Below are 23,334 nucleotides of genomic sequence, written 5' to 3' on the forward strand. Positions count from 1 at the left end.
TGCTGTATGCAGGACAATTGGGTTGTCCTTTCACTTCCACATGATAGATGGCACTCCACCAAAAGCCTGCCTGTAACCTTGAGAGCCTCGCCTTAATCAGGGCTCCTGCCTCAGCATGAGATAAAATAACTCCTGAAACACCTTCAACCGCACTTCTCCCTCTCACCTCGTTTCGCCAAAGCTGACACTCAACTTAATGTTTTAATTTAAAATCATCAAGGTTGTGGAGAATGAGCAGGAATCATTTTTCGCAGCTCAAACGCATCCGGACCTTTTTTTATGCTTGCAGGACCTTTACGCCCTGGACATGGAGCCGTATCGTTTCAGCGGCGTCAACATGACGGGGTTCCGCATCCTCAACACGGAGAGTTCTCAGGTGACGTCAATCATCGAGAAGTGGTCAATGGAGCGGCTACAAGCCCCGCCCAAACCGGACTCGGGCCTGCTGGATGGATTCATGACGGTAGGCTTGACTTGTTTTGTGCTGCTTACGTAACGCGCGGTATGTCGTGCATGCAGAACCACGCTCGGAGCTCGTTCCTGTGACCGAGTGGAACCGTGTGTAGCAGAGTGCACCTTCGGGGGATATCGTGTTGGAGGCTCTTCTTCATGAAGCCACACATCATGGTGGATTACATATTTTATTGCTTTTAGAGGAGAATTCGTGAGCACCAGGTGTCAATCATTGGTTCCATGGTGTTGGGCACGGGAGCAGCGTGCACGCCCCTCCGCGTGGGGCTTCTGGGTTGGCGCTCTTGGGTCTAAATGCTCAGTAATGAGGCGGTGTGAATGGTAATAGCCGTTTATCTGCCCTCCTGCCTCTCACAACTCTCCTCTGGGAGCGTGGCCAAAATATGACAATCTGTCAGTGTTCATGCAGAGAGAGGGAGCAAATTGGATGGAAATTATGGCCTTGGTTTTTTTAGGATGCCGTCCAAAAAAGCACGGGATAAGGTGATTTGAAAGTGAAAACTGGAATGAAGCTCATGGACGTTCAAGGTCCCTCTCTGTGTCTCTTGCTGTAAACAGTCAATTTACCCCCCCCCCCACCTTCCCTCCTCCTTCCCTCATGACACCTTCCTTGCAGACAAACACCTCCTTTTTTTCCCCTCTCCTTCTTTCAGCCGCTCTCTTTCCTTCTTCTTGGCAGATTTAGGATCAGAAATCTGCGTAATGAAAAAAGTTTCTTTGCATCAGAGACTTAAAGACGAGCCTTCAAATTAGACGCGGTGCCTGATGCCTGTTCATATATATACAACTAACAAAAAATAAAAAATAAAAAGCTGTCACGGCAACAAATGTGTTTTAACTTTACTTTCCCCTAAATAAAGCCATGTAAACTTCTTATCAGAAACCGGCAGCACACACTGCTGTAAATATAGAAATAACATATCTTATTTCCCTCCAGCGTTAGCCTGTGCATCCCTGTTTTCTTGTTCCCGTGTGGCACTCGAGTGCAGATAAACAAGCAAAGCAGTTATGTATGCAGAAAGATTAATGCAATGCACAAAGAGGTTAAATGACTTAATTTTTTTTCTCCCCTCCACCGGAAATTAATGGGTGTTTCGTGGAGACTGTTGAATTGATTAATTAGCATTGCATGAATCATTTTGTCAGATCCCCATACCACATATTGACACATCTCACTGGACCAGAACTGCCGTTAAATAATAAATAATACGTCCAAAGCCTCGTGCAAGCTTGATAAAGTACTTCATTAGAGCGCTCTATTTACAAATCCAGCTCTGATGTGTTTTAGTCTGTCGAGTGTTCCTCCCTAAGAGGATTCTTCATAACGAGCGAATAAAGAGATATCGCGGCGAGAATATACAGCCACACATTGTCATTTTAATGCTATATTAAAAGCATAATCGAGTGTTTATGAAAACCAGCTCCTGCCTACATTACGAATGCATGGATTTAAATAATATTTGGTTTCTCTTCAAATCACACGTTCCTTAATTAATTGGTAGATGTGTCTGACATTTAATGCCACGGCGCCCTGGGCTTCTGAGGAGCCAGGAGGGTATCATTAAATTAAAATGTGGGAGGGCTGCAGCAGCCAGTGTGTGACCTTCCACCCCCCCGACCCTCCCTCCAGCCTTTTCTCTGTTTTCCCTCTCTCTTCATACCTTGTCGTTCCCCGCTGCACAGAAGCCTCGCTGGGCTCTGGCGGCATTTTCTTTTCTTTTCTTTTTTGCGCTCGGTGACCAGGCAACAGTTGTGTGGCGGTGGTTACCAGGGCGACGCTGTTCCGTGTCACCTTGTGATTTCATGAGGGATTGATTGATTGAGGATGGGGGGAGGGAGGTGAAGTAGGTAAAATGGTGGCGCAGGAGGGAGGGCTGGTTGATGATGAGAGGGAGGAGTAGGAGGAGGACAGGCAGGGGGGGATGTCGCGAGCGTTGGGAGGTGCGTGTGATGTTTTCTCACACCACTGGCCTCGCATTAATGTGGGCTGGTGTATAATCACAGTGACACTCGGTGCCTTGGGTGAGGCCGAGCGTTGTCTCGGAGGAAGGATGCATAATGAGACGGCCTCTCAACTCTTTTTTGTCAGTGGTACCTCGGACCCGGAGCCAAGCAGAATACGAGCGGGGAAGCTAATTAGTGGAGTTTGTGGGCGTGACATCGTCTGCCTCCGTCCTCCGTCGACTCTTTAACCAAATCCCTGGAGTTGTTTCCAGCTCAAACTGTTTTACCTCAAACTTCATTATCAGTGTGTGAATTAACAGCAGTGGAAAAAACCTACAGATATACAGATTGGATCTTTTTTTTTTATTTTACGCATCTAATCTTATCATTATTCCGTCCCATCTGCGTATAATCATCGCCTGCAGCTAATGCCATATTTGATTTTAATGCTTTGTTGTAATTTGAATTCTTTTAAATTCTCCATTCACTGAACTAAGTATATACTTGGATTTAATTGAGAGAGAGAGAGGGAGGAAAAAAAAGCTGTTTCCCAGTTGTGTGCGTATCTGAAGCTTTGGGCTGCAGATATTTCCTCCATCTACACCGTTTCATTTACGTCTGTATTTCATTGAGCTGTAATTACCACAACAGAGGACTAGATTTTCTCCAGTGTCATCAACACAATTGAAAGTTCTGGTGTAATAGCTCATAATAATGACTCTGTTATTAATAGAGAGCAGATGTTTGGGGCGATGCGTGTGTGTGTGTGTGTGTGTGTGTGTGTGTGTGTGTGTGTGTGTGTGTGTGTGTGTGTGTGTGTGTGTGTGTGTGTGTGTGTGTGTGTGTGTGTGTGTGTGTGTGTGTGTGTGTGTGTGTGTGTGTGTGGCAAGATGAGGCTGCTCTTTTTTTAATTCACAGTATAAAGAAGCTCGCAACACTAATACGAGCTAAATGATTTGGAAAAACACATCAAGATACTTCACTCGCTTCCAAATGTGAGCAAGGGGTTTTGTTCTCTCTCTCCATCATCAGCAGATTTGCAAACACACCCTTGAGCGATGCCTTTAAATCGGCACAGGACTGTGTAAACTTTCCCAGGATACTGTAAATAATTGCTCGTGACAATGATTTAAAAAGCCTTGCCCCTAATGCACGAGTGTAATTGCCTTTCTTCTTCCTCCTGCACACTGTACATAATGCTTTTGTAGCTGTTGTGACACAAAGATGATTAAAGAGATATTTTTTCCACTCATGTTATAACTTATTCTATAATTCTGTGTATACTGGTGCATCTTCAGCTGTAGCTATTCGCAGTGTTCGCATTTAGTTACTGTTTCCCTATAAAGTTGTTATTGGCAGTCTGCCCCCCCACGGGACACAATTTGCAGACCCACGCACAAGGGGATTCATCGATGCACGCGCACGCTGATGTCTCAATTCAGCGAAAATTTGGAGCGTGAAAGCTGTGATCTGCGACACGAAATCATTTCCTACCCCGTTAATTTTTTGACACATTTCACTAATCAAAACAAAACTCCCCGCCTGCAGCCTCGTGCCCAGCGAGAGCCCCGCAGACCTGGCAAGATTTATCTGTAATTTGTGACCGACTTGACATTTGTGAGCCGTGACGCTGCCGCTCTTGTAAATCTCTCCTGCGAGTCGAGCCCCTGGATGTTGTTCTGAAAACTAAATCCAGAGCATGTACAGTATTTTAGATGTGAAAGACATTGATCATGTTGACTTCATCATTAGTGTCAGGATGAATCCTCTCAGCCCCGGTTCACTTGGTTGCAGAGTTCAAGGGCATCAATACATGTGTCGTTTGGAACTGAACTGAGCTACTGTGACTATTTGAACTTTATTATTGCAGTTATTAATGTTTTAAATGTGATATTTTGACTTTTGAAGGTGATCGACAAGTTGTTGCCTCTGTTTATTTGTTAAACTTGGTAGAAGGATGCGGTTTGGGTCCTGTTAAAAAAATCCAAATAAAAGATCTGGATCCAGTAAATTTTCATAAGGGGACCTTCATGGGGGGGATGCACTCTAGCGAGGGCCATTCTTACAATGCACTTGTTATCTTAGCGGGTTTTAATGTGATATCTTGACCCAGTTGTCTATATCCGTTTACATCGTTACAGACTGTGCCTTTTAAATAATCTTAGTACATAACCTCTCAGAACATATAGGAGTACATTTACTGCAGAACTACAGTGAGAATACTTTGAGTGGATATACCGAAACTCCATTTATGCTTGAATTCTGGATACTGTGAGCAGCGAGTGAAGTCCGAGGGGAAAACGAGAGGAAGCAGGTTTGCTGAGAAATGCACAGCGAGAGAGAGAACAGACACCTTGCTGCATTAACAAGGACTGCTGGGAGTCGAGTGGGAGCCGCCCACACACATAGAGGAGCCCGCGAGGTGGCGGCTATGCTCTCGTTAGAGCGTGTTTTACCGCGCATGTTTACATACAAGCGTGTGTTTGTACTGTCCTGTACCGAGCTGTGAAACACGCCGAGCGCACGGTGCAAGGTGTCTGATTCAGTTCCCCACATTTAGAGGCTCCTCCGAAGCGGGGAGGAAGGTGGGGGGTGCTTGGCTCAGGTTTGGCCTCGCCGGCGGGTTCGTTGTAGGGGAGCACTCGGCTGCCTGTAATCTGACAATAGAGGGAGAATCCCGACACATGGATCCCTCTCCCTGCGAGCTGCATCCATACAACATTTCATCCCAATCAGGGTCCTCAGCACGAGTGTGGAGCCAAATGTGGTGCTCCCCAGTCGATGCGGTATTGAATAGAGGACATACACTCTAATTTAGCCTGATATATATCACTGCACCAATGAACTCTACTGGATATTAGATCTGGCATTTAGGGAGTTCTTTTATTTGTTTGAGACCGACTTCAGTCTTCACCCTGCAGCTTAAATACGTTCCTGCAGCACATTCAATGAACTCATCTCCAATATCCATACGGAGCAGTTCTGTGCAGCGGCTTCTGTTTGGATGCATCAACTAATACATCAGCATGACTGTGATTATTGCAGAGTTACCTCAGATATATTAGTATCGACATTTCAACCAATTAGTGAGAAGGAGTTGAGGTTGAGAAATGCCCCCAAACTTTGTTCAGAAACAGAAACAGTGTTTTTCTAAAGAGCATTTCCAAGTTTATTTTTTATCTTTTAACCACAACACCCACGCTAACACACGTTTTCCACATCCTCTCTTCTCCTTAATGCTTGAACTGTCCATCAATAAAGCCGAAATACCCAAAATATATCTTTAAAAAACGTCCAAAATATCACCCTCAGTATATATTTGGGTTACAGAGCAAATCCTGGTTTATATATCAGATACGTTTTGTTCAAATGCTGTATATAATCTGTATACGTCTCTTATTAGGTATCAATGCAACCTGCTCTCCAGCTCTTTCTGCAGCTACATAGAACCTCATGTTGTTTTTGATGTAGCATTTGATACAGGACGTACCGAGGGAACAGAACGAGCTCTGCACACATGCACCAGGTCGATTGCGTCCATTACGCCGATGTGATCTCATTCCGTCTGATCCCAGTTGGCAGAGGAGCGAGCCTTTTAAAGACAGCAACTGTGGAGAGCAGACACTCGATGCCCTGTGCCGGGCACCACCAGCTGGGCTTGGCACAGCATCAACGTTATTAGCACCACTGCTCCCTCGGTCCATAGAAGCCTTTTGTGGAGCGAGAACAGGCGGAGGGAGCGGAGGTATTTAAAAGGAGAGATATATTACCCTTTGTTTTTTTTAGCACATTTCACTTTAATGTGGCTCTTATTTATTATCTTTATATACTAAAAAAGAAAGTGGGGAAATTCAGTACAATACAAATGAGTTAAACAAAAAAACCACACAAATATCCTCCTGCAGGTCACAGACATTCCTCGACAGTATCATGCAAGCAGGCGCCTGCTGATGTTATATAGGACAATAAAAGCCTGTGCAATCAGGGACTACAACCATCATCAGATCACTATCACACAATCAGCCCCTGGAGACGGGTGCAGGCAGTGGGAGCCGAGTGTCATGGTCACACTGGTGCTCAGGGATATTGGCTGGCCTTGGGATCTTTAGGCAAGCTGTCATCCTTTGAGAGGTGGCTCCTCCCACCTATACGCACATATACTGTACCGAATGTATAGAGAAAGAACAAGAACAGTATATATAATCAGGTGCAGGGATCGTACTTTATACTCCACTACATTTAGTTACCAATTTCCAAAAAAAGTATGAAAGATGATGTGCTGTTTGAAAAAGAGAAAATCTGCGCACCTAAGGCTCCTGTGATTTATTTGCCAGTGACGTTTCCAGCACGAAGTTTTTTTCTTAGACTTCTGATAAAGAGCTCACTCGCCATCTTAAATCACCACAATCCCTTTTGAACAAATCACGTCATAGTAGATATCATAATAGATGTACATAGAAAATAATGTACAAAATGCTAAATATAAACTCACGTACAGAATTCAAGTCACATCAATAGTAGATATTCGATAACAGCTGTCATAAAAACTTACCGCCTTATCAGAGGCATCTCTGTCTAGTTGAATGTTAGAATATGGAGAGTCAGAGTAAAACCCTTGATCAACATTCAGGCAGATGTATAGAGAAATATGGGGAGGACTCAGGATGGAGGATGTAAAATCACAGGACTGGTCAAATATCACAATTCTTTATTTAAACCTATTTATTTAAACTGAGTGCCAAATGTTTAAATCAAAATAAGTTTTAAGAGCATAGAGTTAATTTGTCTCCCCCATAGTTTTAATCTTTTGTTGATGCATCTCATTCCAATTTTTGTATTTTGTTGTGCTGTGTATTATGCAGCCAAAAACTTTATCAAATATATAAAATTGGTGACACTACAACCAGCTACAGTATTAAAATGCCTCTTATACGCTAACTTATATCTTATATATCTTTGCATGTGCATTGTCGTGACCCACAAATGAAATGCGTTGGGAAAAGCATGAGAATATGAGAATATGCACTTATTTGAACGTAGCACTGTTAGTGCTACGTTCAAATAAGTGCATATTCTCATGAAATATAAAATAAACAAAAAGATGTCCCGACTACACTTTTTTTTTAATTGGTAGCATCGGTCTATCTGGGACTTGTGGAGTGGCGCCCTGTTTGCCCACTGTTTAGGAGCACCCCAGATGTAATTAACACTCCCTGTGTTGTTTACACTATAAATCAAGTGCAGACTCCCTCCATAGCGCCTGCATCCTCTCCACCAGATGGTAGCGAGATGCGAAGGACTGTTTAGCCGTCACAACAAACTCCTCTCTCCTCCTCCACTCCGCAGCGTCCGGCTCTAACTGCTGGTTGCCCACCGACGAAGCCGAGCTCTTAAGTGACTCCCCGTTTAATCACAACTCGTGTCTTGGCTTGTTTTCAAGGGGTTTGAGTTGTGAAAGCTTTGTTGCTGTGGAAATATTGGACAGTGTAAGTAATGAACTGAGGGGGTGAAAAACCTGTGGAGTGGGCACCTACTAGCCTCTTTAGCTGGACCTGGCTGGAGGCTGATTAAATATGAGGAAAGGCCATCATGTTAAACAGCCACTTAATCAGAGGTAGGTTAGGCAGCGTGGTGCTAATTAGGGTGGACTCTGAAGTGGACAGTGCTGCCAACAGCATGCTGTTGCCTGAAGGCTCTGGTGGGACACCACTGCTCTGAGGATTCACCGCCTCTACTTTGACAAGTGTCGTATTGGTCGCTCCTCGTGGGCAGCGCCTAACAGTAACAATCTGTGACATTTTCAGCCACACTAGTAGCATCGCTCCGGGGATCGTCCGTTTGTCCACCGCTTCAGTCCAGACCGCAGACTGTATGTAAAGATGGACGACGCGTCTCCACTTCCTCCCACTATCCAGACATTAAGCCAAAATATCCTGGATACGATTGGTACCATCTTGCGCATTTGGAGCCAAAGTGTGTGCTAATTGGAAAATGTTTCAGCCATTAATCATCTTATTTCACCCACGTTTTTATGCATTAATTAACTCATCGGAACAAAACTTACTGAATAAATTAGCACTTGAATATATTAGTGTGATGGGAACTATGTAAAAAGACAGGAACCATGTTCGAAATGATGTCTTTATATACAGATTGTGATCTAGACTGAAATATCTCCACTATTACGTATTCATGGCCTCCAGAGGATGAATCCTACTGACTCTATAGATTCCCCCGACCTCTCCACTAGCATGACCTTGAGGTTCACAGCTTTGTTTTGAGTGAAATACAACAACTGGAAACATTGTCATGAAATGTACACACGTGCACATATTCACCTCAGAATGAACTGTAGTTACTCTGGTTGATGTTTCACTGATTAGCAGCTCAGATTTCAAATCCCTACAGTTGTACAAATGTGTTGGTGAATGTTTGAACTGTTTTGGCGATGTAAGTTTGTAAGTAATTGTTTTCAAAGTTTCGTAAAGTCGCTTAGTAAATGGTCTGTATTTGTGTAGTGCTTTTATCGTCTTGATGATCACTCAGAGCTCTTTAACTCACAGCTTTAACATTCACCCATTCACACTAACATGAGTTAAGGTTCAGTATTTTGCCCAAGGACACGTTTGCACGCGGAATGGGGGAGACTGGGGTTGAACCGCCAACCCTCTGGTCAGTGGACCAGAATCTGACCCTGTTGAAATATGTTATTTTATTAATACTGGGGAAACTAAAAGGTGAAAATGATGTGAAAAGAGCAATGTGAGGTCAGAGTGGAGGTTTTGTTTCAACGTTAAAGCTTCTGTCAGTATTTGATAAGAGAAAGACAACATCAATACTGAATAAATGTATATTCACATCCATCAAACAGACTTCTGCTCATTCTCTCATCACTCCCACAGGAACCTTTCTTTTTAACTATAGAATTCTCTGCTGTGTAGTTCTTTATCCCTCTTTAAAGTGCACTTAAATCTACAATAGAGCCATGAATGTGCTTTCACATAAATCCATAAATCAATGGATCCGTTACCCAGGGGTCCTCATCGGAAGAAAGCCGGTTCTTACTTCCTTTCCCTGTGACAAAAACCTAATTTTAAAAAATGCAACGGGGCTGCTCTGTTGCCTCAGCATGTGGAAATGCAATGTGAGAAAGGGATTAAACCTCCAACGCACAAAAGAAAGAGTAAAAAATGACAGTGACGGCGCTGGCAAAGCCTCCACATATACCCACGGCTCAGTGAAATACTGGAGAGAGCAACCCGGGGGAAGAAGAAGAAGGAGGAGGTAAGATGCTAAAAGAGAGACAAAAGGAAAAGAAGGGAAGGAGAGACGGAAGTGAACTGGAGGTGAACAGGCCGTCAGAGAGGAGGAGACAGAGAGAGACGGAGGGAGAGTTGGAGACAGAGAGAGATGACACAAGGAGCCCTGGTCACCTGAGGGCTTTTTCTTCCTCTGCAAAATGATGTGACGCCGCCCGCTCGCCCCTCTGAAACAGCCGTAATGTGGCCCATGAATCACATGTGTCACATTTCACTGTTTCTCAACTCTTTTTATTCTATTACTTGAGTGAAACTTCTCAACACACTGACACGGTTTGGTCACCGAGGGCCTCACGTAGCCACCATCACCAGATACACTGGGCTACATTTTACATTAAGGGTAAATGAGCCAATTTAAACGGAGAAAGAGGGATAGAACAAATCCAGAAAATAGAAGAGAAGAAGCTAAATATGAGACAATTGGAGACAATGACGGTTTTAGACTCTGTAAAGGCCTGAACATGTGTATCATTGAGTCATGAGTCATATTGGTTTGTTATCTCCACCAAGGAGGTGTTGTTTTCACCCCCGTCCATTTGAGTGTTGGTTGGTTTGTTTGTTTGTTTGCAGCGAAAACTACTGAACAGATTCCCATGACACTCGGTGGAGGGATGGGACATGTGCCAAGAAAGAACCCATTCAATTTTGGCACGGATCTGAATAAATCCTGAAAATGTTTTATTCACTTTCTTCAAGTGTGTGTTTTTTTGACATTTTCACCAACTTCTCAGAGGAAAAAATTCATGGGTCTTGGTGAAAAAGATCACACATATTTCAGGGAATGATATCTGTGAGTGTTTGGTGCAGCTTGATTGGATTGAGTCAGACCTTTGTGGCGTGTTCTGGACATTCAGGTTCAATAGATGTGAGTGTAATATCGTAGAATACAGACTGGGAACCTGGTTCCGTCCAATAGGAAACAACATTTGCCTAAAAGCATCACAAACTAACATGTTACATCCCCTGGTTTAATCTGTTGAAAATAAAATATATACACTTCTATTTGTCTGGCTCTTGTAAAACCACCATGTGTCTGTTTGGCCAGTTATTTCACCCTGGTTCCAGTCCTTATGCTAAGCTAACAGTCCGTGTCCCTCATGAGAATTTCATCTCGGTAGATAAAGCTAATAATTCGCTCGGTGCGGTTTGAATCTCGATTGAAGCAGAAATGATGATTTAATGGTGTATTTTCCTTACGTGGAAATCTGCTTTGACGAGTGAAGGTTTAATTGCTAAAAAATCATGAAGTTAAAAAAAAAATGCAACAATTTAGCTGACAGCGTAATATCACGACGGCGATACTGGCGCTGCGCTGACCGCGTGCGGTGAAGCGGCACAAATACACATAAACTATGGAATGAAATGAATAATTACCTCCCTCTTCTATCAAATCATCAAACCCCACGGGCCTGTCTGTGATCTGAGGGCTGAGACTTCAAGCTCGGAGAAAACAATGAGCTTCTCTCTCTCTCGCTCTCTCTCTCCCCCCCTGATGACATTGTGACTCTGCTGCTGATGGCGATGCTGCCAGTCTGTGTGTGTGTGTGTGAGTGTGAGTGTGTGTTTGTGTGTGTTGTTGCCCTGTGCCTGGCAGCTGCATTCCAACCATGTGTGGTGAATAACAGGTCAGTGTTATTCTTATTAGGGCTAATCAGATGTATGTGATACGTACAAACAGTGGAGCTCCACTGTACACAAGCAGCCGCAGCACACGTCCATCTCCAGACGGGTAGTGGAGCGTGAATGCGTGTGCATGCATGTGTGTGTGTGCGTGTGTGTGAGTGTGCGAGGAATGCTGGCTAAAAGGGTGAGTGATTGAGAAGAGGTGAGAAGAGAAAGAGAGACGTCGTTTGTCAGGGTGCTACGTTATCAGAGGAGTTATGGAATTATGCACAGGTGGAGAGCTGGTGTGAATACTGATGCAGTAAAAAAAAAAAGAATATTTTTGTGTACACACAGACAGACACACACACGCAGCAGCTACAGCTCAGTAGAGTTTGCAGCTCACCTGCTCTAAATGAGGAAACTGCAGGCAGATACGACAAATGAGGCAGAAGCCGCTGGGAAGCCAGCAAGTTGAGTTTTGTCACTGTGTGTTTTTTTGTGTACACACCACATCCTGCTAATTGGTTCCTGCATGTGTGTTGATATATATGCTCCTCACGTATCGCGTTCATGAGAGAGAGAGAGAGAGAGAGAGAGAGAGAGAGAGAAATGGAAAGATGAACTGAGATATCAAGGCCTGGAAAAGAAAGATGTAAAGTGTGGGGGGGGGGGGGGGATGTGAGTCATTTGGCGAAGGACAGGGTCATCTACGAGTACGCCTAGTGAAGCAGGAGGGGATTGTGTGATTTTGAATGATTACGTGGGTGTTGGAGTGGGAGAGAGGGAGACAGAGAGAGGTGAGGCAGCAGAGGTTCTGGGCATCTTGTTTGAAACCTTCCATCTCTGTCCGAGTTTCCCCCGTGGTTGAAGATTGGTTTCGCATTAAGCACTTAAAAGAAACACCCCACAGGACCTGTGCTTGGCTGCGAAATAAATATCGCGATCGCTCTCAGATTGTTTTAAATTGAGCGCAATCTGCCGGTGGTGTGAGCCGTCATTTCAACCCCCCCACATCTCTCCTCCTTCCAGCGCCACCCCTTGTTTTTTTTGCTTCCATCGCGAGGGGATTTTTCAGGAATTGTTCTGCACCAAAGGCAAGTCGGGAAAAAGATCTTTACCGCATAAATCATCCGAGCCGGGGCGATGTTTGATATATCACGGCGGGCAAAAGTTAAAAGATGGGGGAAATATTTCCAGGAAGGGTTGTTAAGTCGGAGGTGGGGGAGCTAACAGAATGACATAAATCATTCAAACAAAGAGGCTGATGGGGGATTCAGGGGAGTATTTTGGCCTCGGAGTGCAAACACAGGAGCAACTCAAATGTGTTTGCACTGTACGACATCTAATAAACTGTTTCTCCTCCTCCTCCTCAAATATATACGGATGCATCCTGATCCATCTTTGTGTTACAACAAACTGATTCCTGTCTCTGATGTTGCCCAGATTAATCCTGGAGTAAACATAGTAGCTGTCAGTGTTGTTGTGAGGCCATTTCAAAGTCTACATTTTGAAAACTAGATTCCTACACAAATACTGAATATGATTTATCATGTTAACATATTTCATCACTTTTGTTATGTATATTTTGTATTCGTAAATTTGTATGCCAGTAGTGGGAGTAGTTGTGTTTTCTGGTTGTACATCCGTCCCATACTTGTGAACATGATATCTCAAGAGGGGAATTTCTTAAAATTTGGTGCAGACATTCACTTGGACTCACAGATGAAGTGATTAGAATTTGATGCTCAAAGGTCAAGGTCACTGGACCCGTTTGTTGCCTTGTGAACACGATATCTTACAAACACTTTGAGGGATCTTCTTCAAATTTGGTACAAATATTCACTTGGACTCCCGGATAAAGTGATTAGAATTTGGTGGTTGTGGGTCGAAGGTCAACGTCACACTGACCTTACAAGACACCATTTTATTGTCTTGTAACATCTCAGGAACACCTTGAGGAAATGTCTAGATTTTGGTGATTGGACATCGAAGGTCAAGGCCACGGGAACCTCTCAAAACCCTTTTAGCCACATGAATTTCTTATCTTAAGAATCTTGAAGCAATTTTTCACTTAGGCTCAAGGATTAACTGATTCGATTTGAGTGGTCAAAACCTGTTTTCGGCCTCGTGAACATGATTCCTCAAGTCTGGGTTTAGGGAAGTTCTTCAGATTTTGATTAACTGATTTCCATGGTTGAAGGTCACGGTGACCTCATACATTTACAGAGGACTGAAACTGCACTGGTTGTTGGAGGCATACAACCGCAGGCTGGTAATTATACTTCCACACAGAACTGCATACAAAAATATAAAACTGTTTTAGAAGTTAATTAAATATCACATTTATTCATAAAAATCTTCCTTCTCCCCGAGCCATGTGAGATTCGTGCCGCAGGAAAAGAAATCTTTGCTGGTTTAAATGATTTGTTTTTATTATGTGCAGGGTATTAATACCTTGAAACAAAACAAACTGACAAAACATATTCATGAAAAACAAATGAAACTGTCTCACCTCCGGCTGATTCTGATGCAAAAGCCCAACTTAAAGACGGCAGGAACAAACAGTTTGAGCTGGATGCTCTTTGTGCTGCGTGGAGTTCAGGGAAAAACAAAGTGGTCCATCACGTCCTGTAGTCAAATGTAGGAGGTAACATCTGTTGAGCTTTTATGAAATTAATTATCAGCCTCCTGTCACACACATCAAGGTTTTGCTAAAATATCCTCAGCTGGACTTTTTACTCTACGCATTATATGAAAAGAAAAGTAAAAATAAACTTCCAAGCAGAAATTTAAGACAGCGTCTGTTTTTAGCAGACGAGTTGTCAGATTGTTATTTTTTTTATGTTTTAAACCGAAGATATTTATAGCTGTTGTGATTAGTTTGGCCAAATTGAATAAAGATGGAGGAGTAGAACGTGATGATTGTTGGAGGAAAGGACACAAGCAAAACTCGAGTGAAGAAATATTTATTAAAAACAGATTTGTAGAAGCAGAGGAGGGTTTTTTTTGGTTTGGATTTCATGATTTCAACTATGTAACATCCAAACTGAAATTAATCAAAAAAGTTCAAAACCCATTCTGTTCATTTACAATGGAAGGCGGCAAACTGAGTCTGAATGTGATTGTTACAACATCTCTGAATTCACACTGAGTAGTTTGTTTTTGAAAATGCATCTGCAGAAGAAAAACCTAGATTCAGTCCAATTGTGTGTTTAAGTACAACGTTGGCAACACAACAACTGGATGATTGAACATGATGAACTTTCCCTTCAGTGGAGAAAAAAAGTGTTCAGATATTGGCTGTGTTATAAAAAATCCTCCTCTCTATTCAAGAAATAGATTAGTGGAATGGCAGACTCTTTTTCCTAATCAGCATTTGCCACAAAACACCACCACCGCGCACGCTCCAGCACGGACGCACACACACACACACACACACATCCACACGCATGCCGACGCTGGGAGAGCAGATACGGCGCTGTAGCTGTTCCATTTCCCAGAGAGGCAGCGGGGATGAAAGAGTGCAGAGATTGCTCTCCCATCCTCTGATCTGCTGCCGCCTTTGACATCAGCAGCCACCAACTCCAGAAGCACAGGAGAACTGTGGGGGGGGGCGAGCTAAAAACTGACAATCTGCCAACCGCGGTAACCACACGTGAGCTCCCCTCCATCCGCTCTATCCCGCCTCTCCTCCCTCCTCCCTGCTGGACGGTAGATTTATTCCTTTAATTGGCCTGCCACCATAAATAAGGTTTTGAATAAATTGTACATGAAGCATAATTTTCCTTTTTGCCCCTCCCAGACCCCCTCATGCGTTCCCTCTTCTCCCACGTGGATGGCATGTATGCTTCACTGCGCCTATGGAGACAACATAGGGAACTGATACTCGCTAAGCAGCAGCTCAGCGGTCTCCTGCTTTTTTGCGCCCGGCTGTACCGAAGCGCGGATCATTCTCCCCGACAGCCGGCACATCCGCAAAGACCCTATAGCTGCGGATACTTTGTGGTCTCAAAGTCGTTTTTCATGCTCCCGCGCAGGTTGGTCATCCAGGACTTGTCAAATAAGATCACCACAGTGTGTTTCAGCCTGTGTGGGACCATGGAAAAGAGGATCTACACTATAAGCAGCCCAGTGTTGATCTGGGGAAACGTGCTGCGTCTCAAACTGTGTGGACAGAGGGAATGAGCACAGCGCATGTTCGAGGCAGCGAGGAAAAGATAAAGATAAATCTCAGCACAGCAGCGTGTGAGATTTGAGGTCGAGCATTTTTACTCCTTTTGATGACTTATTACTGCCGTTGTGTGAAGCACCATCCTTCATGTATCCCTACTATGCTGTGTGTGTATATTTAGCGTGTTATAGCAAGTGTGCCAGTCAGAGTTGTCCCATCTGCACTGGTGCCTGTTTTGCGTTCCCTCTCTCTGGGGAACAGGCACAACCATCAGGAACCATTAGTCTTCACACTGACAGGCCGGCCTTCCACTGAGAGACTCTCCCTGGCGGAGCTTTCGCAGTGCCTCAGACAGTGGCCGGGTATTTTTACTAACAGGCTGAGACACTGTGCCATTTGTGCAGGGCATTTACTGCTGGCATTACTCCTAATTTACGTTCCCTTGTCCCGACTAAGGAGTAAAGCAAGTCACCCGGGACTTCACCCGATTTCTTATGCTCCTCGGCAGGTGAACAAATGGACGGATTAAAGGTCATGTGGACAAAGGCAATCGACAATTGCTCTAAAATGCCTAATAATATTACCTTCCTGTTTGCAGACGGACGCGGCGCTGATGTACGATGCCGTGCATGTGGTGGCGGTGGCGGTGCAGCAGTCGCAGCAGATCACCGTCAGCTCTCTGCAGTGCAATCGCCACAAGCCGTGGCGCTTCGGCGGGCGTTTCATCAACCTCATCAAAGAGGTACGAGTCCATCACCAGCGTCTAGTGCACACTCTGCCTTGACCTTTGACCTCTGGGATCTGCTGAACCCTGTGGCTTTTTGTGTCTCGTATTGATTTGTGCAGTCACGTGTTTGCGAGTCTCCACTTTGTAAATCACGGAGACGCCTTTAATGAACTAAATGGCACATTAGGCTATTTGCACATTTCTCTTGTAGTAAATTGTGATGATGATATAAACGTCCCAAACCAATTTACTGCGGAGTCTCAACACCCAAATATCCTGATCCATTTGTAGCTCTGCATTATCCACAATAACTACATTTTGTGATCTTTCATTCCCTTTCTTCTGCTTCCTCTCCCTGCGTATCTCCACTCCTGTTTATATCAAAGCCACTGTACGTCTCCTTAACTCCAGTCAGGGTCAGCCATTTGCTTTGTTCTGCAAAGCTCTCTGGATGGTATCATTGCAGGTAATTTTCAGAATGAGCCATTGTGGTAGCTGGCACTCCATCCCCCCCCTGTGTCTGCTGTCGCTCTCCATGCCCGTCTGTTCCTCCAATGGCTTTGAAGTGAAACTTCAAGCACAATGAACCACATGCATAATGAAGTCTTACCTGTCAAACTTTCTTCTCTCCCCGCTTCTTTATTGTCTCTTGTTATGTTGTTGAGAGAGACAGTGAGGAGAGAGAGCTGGCAGGAATCCGTAATTGTGGAGGAAAAAAGTTTTATGGTTAGAGGTTGGATTGATATTGCTGAGAAAGACGATACCTTAAGGTTAATGGAATGACTGCGCAGGAGGATTTTAGATTATTAAGCTGCGTTTTATTGTTTGCAGGCTCACTGGGACGGTTTGACGGGACGTGTTCTCTTCAACAAGACCAATGGGCTGAGAACAGATTTCGACCTGGACGTGGTCAGTCTGAAGGAGGAAGGGCTGGAAAAGGTGTATCACTCGTTTATGTAGATGATGCTGATGTGGTTTCTGAGTGCGACACACAAAACTGTCGGATGTCTGGGTCTTTCAAAGCGTTTTTTATTTCCTATCCGTAGACGAGACAAGGTGATATGAGCTTGACGCTGACTTGTCTCAACAGATTGGAACGTGGGATCCTCCCAGTGGCCTGAATATGACAGAAAGTCACAGGAGCAGGACGTCCAACATCACCGACTCTCTGGCTAACAAATCCCTGCGTGTATCCACTATACTGGTAGACAGACAAATCCAAACAAAACAACAATCTAATACCTGACACACAGACCTCTGCACCTGTACACTAACATATCTTCCCTGTACAGGAGGAGCCGTACGTGATGTTTAAGAAGTCAGACAAGCCTCTGTATGGGAACGACCGTTTCGAGGGCTACTGCATCGACCTGCTGAGGGAGCTCTCCACCATCCTGGGTTTCCGCTATGAGCTGCGATTGGTGGAGGATGGGAAGTTCGGCGCACTTGATGAGAGCACGGGCCAGTGGAACGGCATGGTGCGGGAGCTCATTGACCACGTGAGTCAGCAAACAGGAACGATTCTGACGATTCAGAGAAAAAAATTTTTTTCTGTCCAAACTGCCTGTACAGTGGTAATAGTTAAATTTGCTTCCAAAGCAGAACTAATGGTTTGGAGTATTTTCTACAATCAAGTTTAATTTTTTCCTTATTTTAAATCCACAACCTGCTTGATTTATTCTTATTTGAAGGCAATGACTCATTTTTTTTTTAATATTTAAAGACTTGAAGAAGAAAAGTGCTTAGTTCACGGGTCTGTATTTTTAGAATAAGATTAATTATCCAGATATCCGAGACTAGATATTGCTTTAGACTATATCATATTCAAAATCTGAAATAATGCATTTATAATAAATGATTTTGTAATCAAACACAATGGCTCAATTTCTCAAGGGGCTAATGGTAAGACAAGACAGAGAAAATGTCTTGAGCACATAAGAAATTAAGTATATTTACTTTCCAGCAAAGTGAATGAACACAAATAGCGCTAGCAAACAGAAATAGAACCAAACCTGAAACGAGTGTCACAGAGTTTCAAAACTCTAAGGAAAGATAAACTGTAATAATTATGTAAGTTATGTCTTGACGGAGTTATGCAAAAATGCTTAGCACCAGAGAAGGCTAATCTTTTTTCCCAGGGGACAGAGAGTTAATTCGTCGCACAGATTAATCTAATCCTAAAATTGTAGCCTCAGTGACTCACCTTTGTCGCCGCATAAGAAGGATCACACATCTAACCCTGTAATTTCCTGAAAAACTGAGCCCCCCCCCCCTCCTGATAATCCAGCCGAACTCATGACCCCGGCCTATTTCCTCCTCTCCGTCATGGCTTGGCCTCCTGTACATATTGACCAGACCAGTCGCCGACAGGAATCAGATGTTAATTCGATCGGTTGTGGGGGGGGTTTCCTTTCAATTGCTCTTTTCACAAACGACAGTCACCTCCCGTGTTATCTCGTTGCAGAAAGTCGACCTGGCAGTGGCTCCTCTGGCCATCACCTACGTCAGAGAGAAGGTCATCGACTTCTCCAAGCCCTACATGACGCTGGGGATAAGTATCCTGTACCGCAAGCCCAACGGCACCAACCCCGGGGTCTTTTCCTTCCTCAACCCCCTCTCACCCGATATCTGGATGTATATTCTGCTGGCTTGCTTGGGTGTCAGTTGTGTGCTGTTTGTCATAGCCAGGTAACATGTCAACCCTCCCTCTCTCCGTCCTCCCTCCATTTCTTATCTATACTTGTTTTGCCTGCTTTCACTAACATAGCGGTCGCTCCCTTCTGGGGCTGAAGAGGGTAATTCATCCTCTGAAAATCATCAAGCTGTGACTGGTAGAAAAACAACACACATACTCCAGTAAATGGCAGTGGATGCTTCTTATTCTATGGCCTATGGTGATGCAGATGTGGTCTACGACAAAAGAATATAAAAATCTCACAGTAAATATGTCACATTTGCTTATGCTTTACACAACTGATAATCATTATCCAAAGTATAACAGTATAAAGAAAGCTTTTTGGATGCTTTCTTTTTGTCAAATTTGGGTTGACATCATTTAAAAATACAAATGCAATTTTAGATCTAACTAGGGTTGGGTACCAAAATGCGAATGGCCGGTATTTACCAGAAGGAATCATCAAACTACATCAAACTCAAGTCGGTGTGACAGCAAAATGCCTAAAAGCCAAACGAAAGTGCATGCGAAAGAAGTCCAACATCGGGGCGTGCAGCAAAAGTTTGAAAACAATTCCGTGTAAAGGGAAGAATGAGACAAACGTTATGGAAGAACACGGTGACGCACGGATACGTCTGAACGCAGATGGATGCTCCGTGCTTGACTTCTCATGTGACCCCATAACAAGCACATGAGCCGGCGGTGTGAGCGACCCTGACCCCGGCTGTGGGGAGACAATTTATGATTGTATACTTTAAACTGTTACCATTGTAAAATCTTTACTTCCAATTTGCCTTAGCAATGAAAAAAGTATTATCTTTTTATCGTCGACTGTCATTTTGTGCTTTTTTTAAAGAGAAAAGTATCTGTTCTGGCACCATTAAGGCATCAATACGTTTTTGGGAAGAAAAAAAAAAACCATACCCAACCCCAGATTTCACAAAAATATATCGTTTTACCTGAATGGGGAATGATTTAAAAAAAAATTCAGAGGAAATTAAAAACAGTACACGAGCTTAAGGAAGAAGGAAAACACTGGTATGAGTCTTTCAAACTGATTCCTCACACCATTCCAGGCGTTTTTTCGCACAAGCGTCACAAACTGTTAAAACCAGCTCTGCATTATTAATCAGCTGTAAGAATTGTCCAAGTGCAATGTTGACATTGTGCGAGCGCAGTTCTTACAACATCTGGATGATCCCACCTCCCTGAACCACCGATGCATGAACGACGCAGAGAGATGTGTGTGTGTGTTAACCCCGGGGCTCCTCGTCTTCCGCTTTGATCCTCGGAGTGTTTGGGTTTAACACACATCTCATCAAATGTTACCGGCAAAATGATCACATGAGAGGAAGGCTGCAACTGTCACCTAAGTTAGCTCAGAATATGCAAATTGCATACCCATAGCCCTTTTGCTTCCACAGTTGTGTCAGGGTAAGTGATTAGCATGTTGTATGATGTCTCTTTTATTAAATCAGCCTGTCTCTTTTCTGCGTGCATGCTTTGTGCCCTCACCATGGCAGTGAATAGTGTTTGTCCTCAGCGACCAAAACAATGTTCAGCAAAGTTTAAACCTGAAGTACAGTGTTCGCTACAGGTCACTGAGCCGGTTCTTTCATAATTGTATAGTATTGATCACACAACCAGCGATTGATCGGTCAATCCCCCGAATGCAGAGTATATTATTTTCTCTAATCCCCTGCAAATAGAGCGAGTGGAGTGAGTTTGTGAAGTCCTGTTGTTGTTGGGTTTTTTTGCACAATAAAACACCTCAGTCTCACCAGGGATTCACAACATCTTTGAACCACTTCCCACACACACACACACACACACACACTGTTTTTCTATCTCATTTCAAGCTCCAGAGAAAAACCTTCCACTCAGCGGCTGCTTCCAGCTCTGTTTGAGGATGAATTGATTTCTCTCTTTGTTAGCATAACAAATGATATTCTCTCAGATTGCAAAAAGGAAAAAGCTCTTCTATGGAATGGCTGATTTAAATTGCACGATAACATGTGTACAGGCCGCTGCAGTTTTGCAGCCCGAGTCCCGGACTTGTGTGATTTTAACATCCCCCTAACGCAGCCTCTTCACTTGGCCTGAGAGGAGAAAGGCAACAGATCTATAAAGCCAGCCGGAGTAATTGAATCCAACAGACAGTTAATGGAGGGAGCGTGTTGTGTTATTGTGGCCAGGGACGTGCGAAGAGGAGGAGGAGGAGGAGGAGGAAGGGGAGCGGTGGGGAGAGGGGGGAGTCTTTTTAGAATTCCGTGTGCAATTCCACATGTCCCTCGTGCTCGATGTGAGGAGGTGACCTTACGTCTGCGTGTTCCACATCCCCTTCTTCCTGGTGATCGGTGTGCAGTACACGGCCCGCAGGAATACGGGCCAGCTGCAAGCAAAGGTCATACAGAGGAGGTGTCGGGCCTGGTGCATGCACAATACACATGTAGACACAAACGCAATGCAATCAAGTGTGTGTTTTATAGATTTACACCCACCACGTCGTCCAAACAGCACAGATCTCCTGGTGGCACCCGCGGTTCGCCTCAGGCTGCAGCTAAACATTATATGTGACATCTGTGAACAACATAAATAAATCATCACAGGAAATATTTGACTTTGAGATGAATTTGATTGAGCCAATGCAAATACAGTCGCTAGCACCGAGAGCTGCACTCCCACACACAGCCATCAAGGCGCATGCACAAACATTCATGCGCCAGCAGCTTGATGCACCTAGGCATGAAAACATACACACACACACACACACACACACACACACATTGCATTCCGCTCAGCTCCACAAGGCCATTGTGCCATTTCTGTTGCCTGTGGTTCCAAGGAGACGGAGCTCATTGACATTCCAGTAAATCAGGCATCCTGATGGAGTTGACGGGGAGAATTATAGTGTGTCATCGCAGCCGCCACCACGTAGATGATTCTCAAGGGAGCGGCGGAAAGAAATAGCCGTAAAGGGAAAAAGCAGCATGAGAAAAATGGTGCCACTTTCACGAGGCTTGTAAAATGAGGCTGTTAATTGGGCTGCTGCGGCAACAAAGAGCGATCAAAGACAAATCTGGATGGAGATGTACAGCAGTCAGGGGGTGGGGGGGTAAATAATGCCACCGCTGATTATATAACATTTGGTTTTGTAATCCGAAATGCTGCCCTGTGTCTGTGTAAACACGGTGTGGGCATATATAGAATCATATATACGTCCACGGGATTGTTAGCATGCAGCGTGTCGGGGGAGCAGCTCCTAAACAGCCTTACGTGATGGACCCCTCAACTCTGCATAAGCAATGTTCCCTCCATCAACCACTTCAGCACAAACTCAATCAGTCCCTGATGCTTAACGCACACCCAATCACCCCGCGCTAATGCCATGCCACTTTTACTTAGGATAATAGATGAGAAATGTCCACGACTGACCTGAAGATACTGACAATCAGCTGAGGCAAGCAGCAAGAGGATTGGGGAGGGGTGGAAGACGGAGGTTCGCAAGGAGAAGCAAGGCAATCTGGGAAAAAATAAAAAATGAGGTGCGGGTCGTTGGGGAGGGAATGGTGCAGGATATGCAACGGAGATGAAGGTGTGAGGGGAATGTGAGAAAATGGGAAAATCAGCGAGGGAGGAGGAAGAACAGAGGTGGCTCTCGGGGGGGGAAACGAGAAGGGAAAAGGAGAGACCAATTCCCACTTTACTGATGTGGGGGGATGTTGCGTCTGGAGAGTAATGGTGATTGCAGTTGCTGGGGGAAACGAGTAAAGGCTCCTGAGTCAGTGAATCCAAATGAGCCCCAAAGATCATCACGTACTAGGACATTATCGCCAGTGACAGTGTTATTCCAGCCTATTGATCTGTTCTCACAATAAACTGATGGCATTTGAATATGCCAATAAGTGGATCTCAGCAAAAGCTTGAATGATTCGCTTTGGCCTCTGCAGAAGCTCTGACCCTGAGGCCACATCACAGGTTTCCCACACATTTACATTCCCCTTGTTCCTGCCCGGCGTTCCGAAATGTATAATTTGTTCTGCTGTTTAATCTGCGCCAGCGAACACACTGTTCTTTGCTATGTGCTGACATATCTGTCTCTGTTCTCTCTCCTTTATAGGTTTAGCCCTTACGAGTGGTACAACCCGCACCCGTGCAACCCCGACTCAGATGTAGTGGAAAACAATTTTACGCTGCTCAATAGTTTCTGGTTTGGAGTTGGGGCTCTCATGCAGCAAGGTAGTTGCCTCAGCCTGTGGCTGCTGTTGCTCTGCGGAGCTTGAGCTCTCTATATCCCACTGTCTCTGAGGGACGGGTTGTTTTATGCACGCCAGCGGCAACAGAGAGACCTCTGGGGGTCCAGACGGAACTTAGAGTAAATGTGCATGTAATGGTTTTTTAATTTAATCAACTTAGCTCATAG

The 23,334-nt window shown here is 44.4% G+C and overlaps 1 protein-coding gene across 2 annotated transcripts in view; it reads left to right on the plus strand.

The window, feature by feature from the left end:
* The window catches only part of LOC118099814 (glutamate receptor ionotropic, kainate 2), a 60,019-nt gene that overhangs the window by 25,111 nt on the left and 11,574 nt on the right, over window positions 1–23,334 (plus strand). For both annotated transcript variants that reach the window (XM_035144590.2, XM_035144591.2), the window contains exons 6-12: window positions 290–463; window positions 16,109–16,252; window positions 17,069–17,176; window positions 17,328–17,441; window positions 17,530–17,736; window positions 18,702–18,925; window positions 23,032–23,150. In XM_035144590.2, the coding sequence (XP_035000481.1) occupies window positions 290–463; window positions 16,109–16,252; window positions 17,069–17,176; window positions 17,328–17,441; window positions 17,530–17,736; window positions 18,702–18,925; window positions 23,032–23,150 (1,090 nt within the window). The remainder of the gene's footprint in view (window positions 1–289; window positions 464–16,108; window positions 16,253–17,068; window positions 17,177–17,327; window positions 17,442–17,529; window positions 17,737–18,701; window positions 18,926–23,031; window positions 23,151–23,334) is intronic.

The sequence above is a fragment of the Hippoglossus stenolepis genome, chromosome 20, assembly GCF_022539355.2.
Source record: "Hippoglossus stenolepis isolate QCI-W04-F060 chromosome 20, HSTE1.2, whole genome shotgun sequence".
NCBI lineage: Eukaryota > Metazoa > Chordata > Actinopteri > Pleuronectiformes > Pleuronectidae > Hippoglossus > Hippoglossus stenolepis.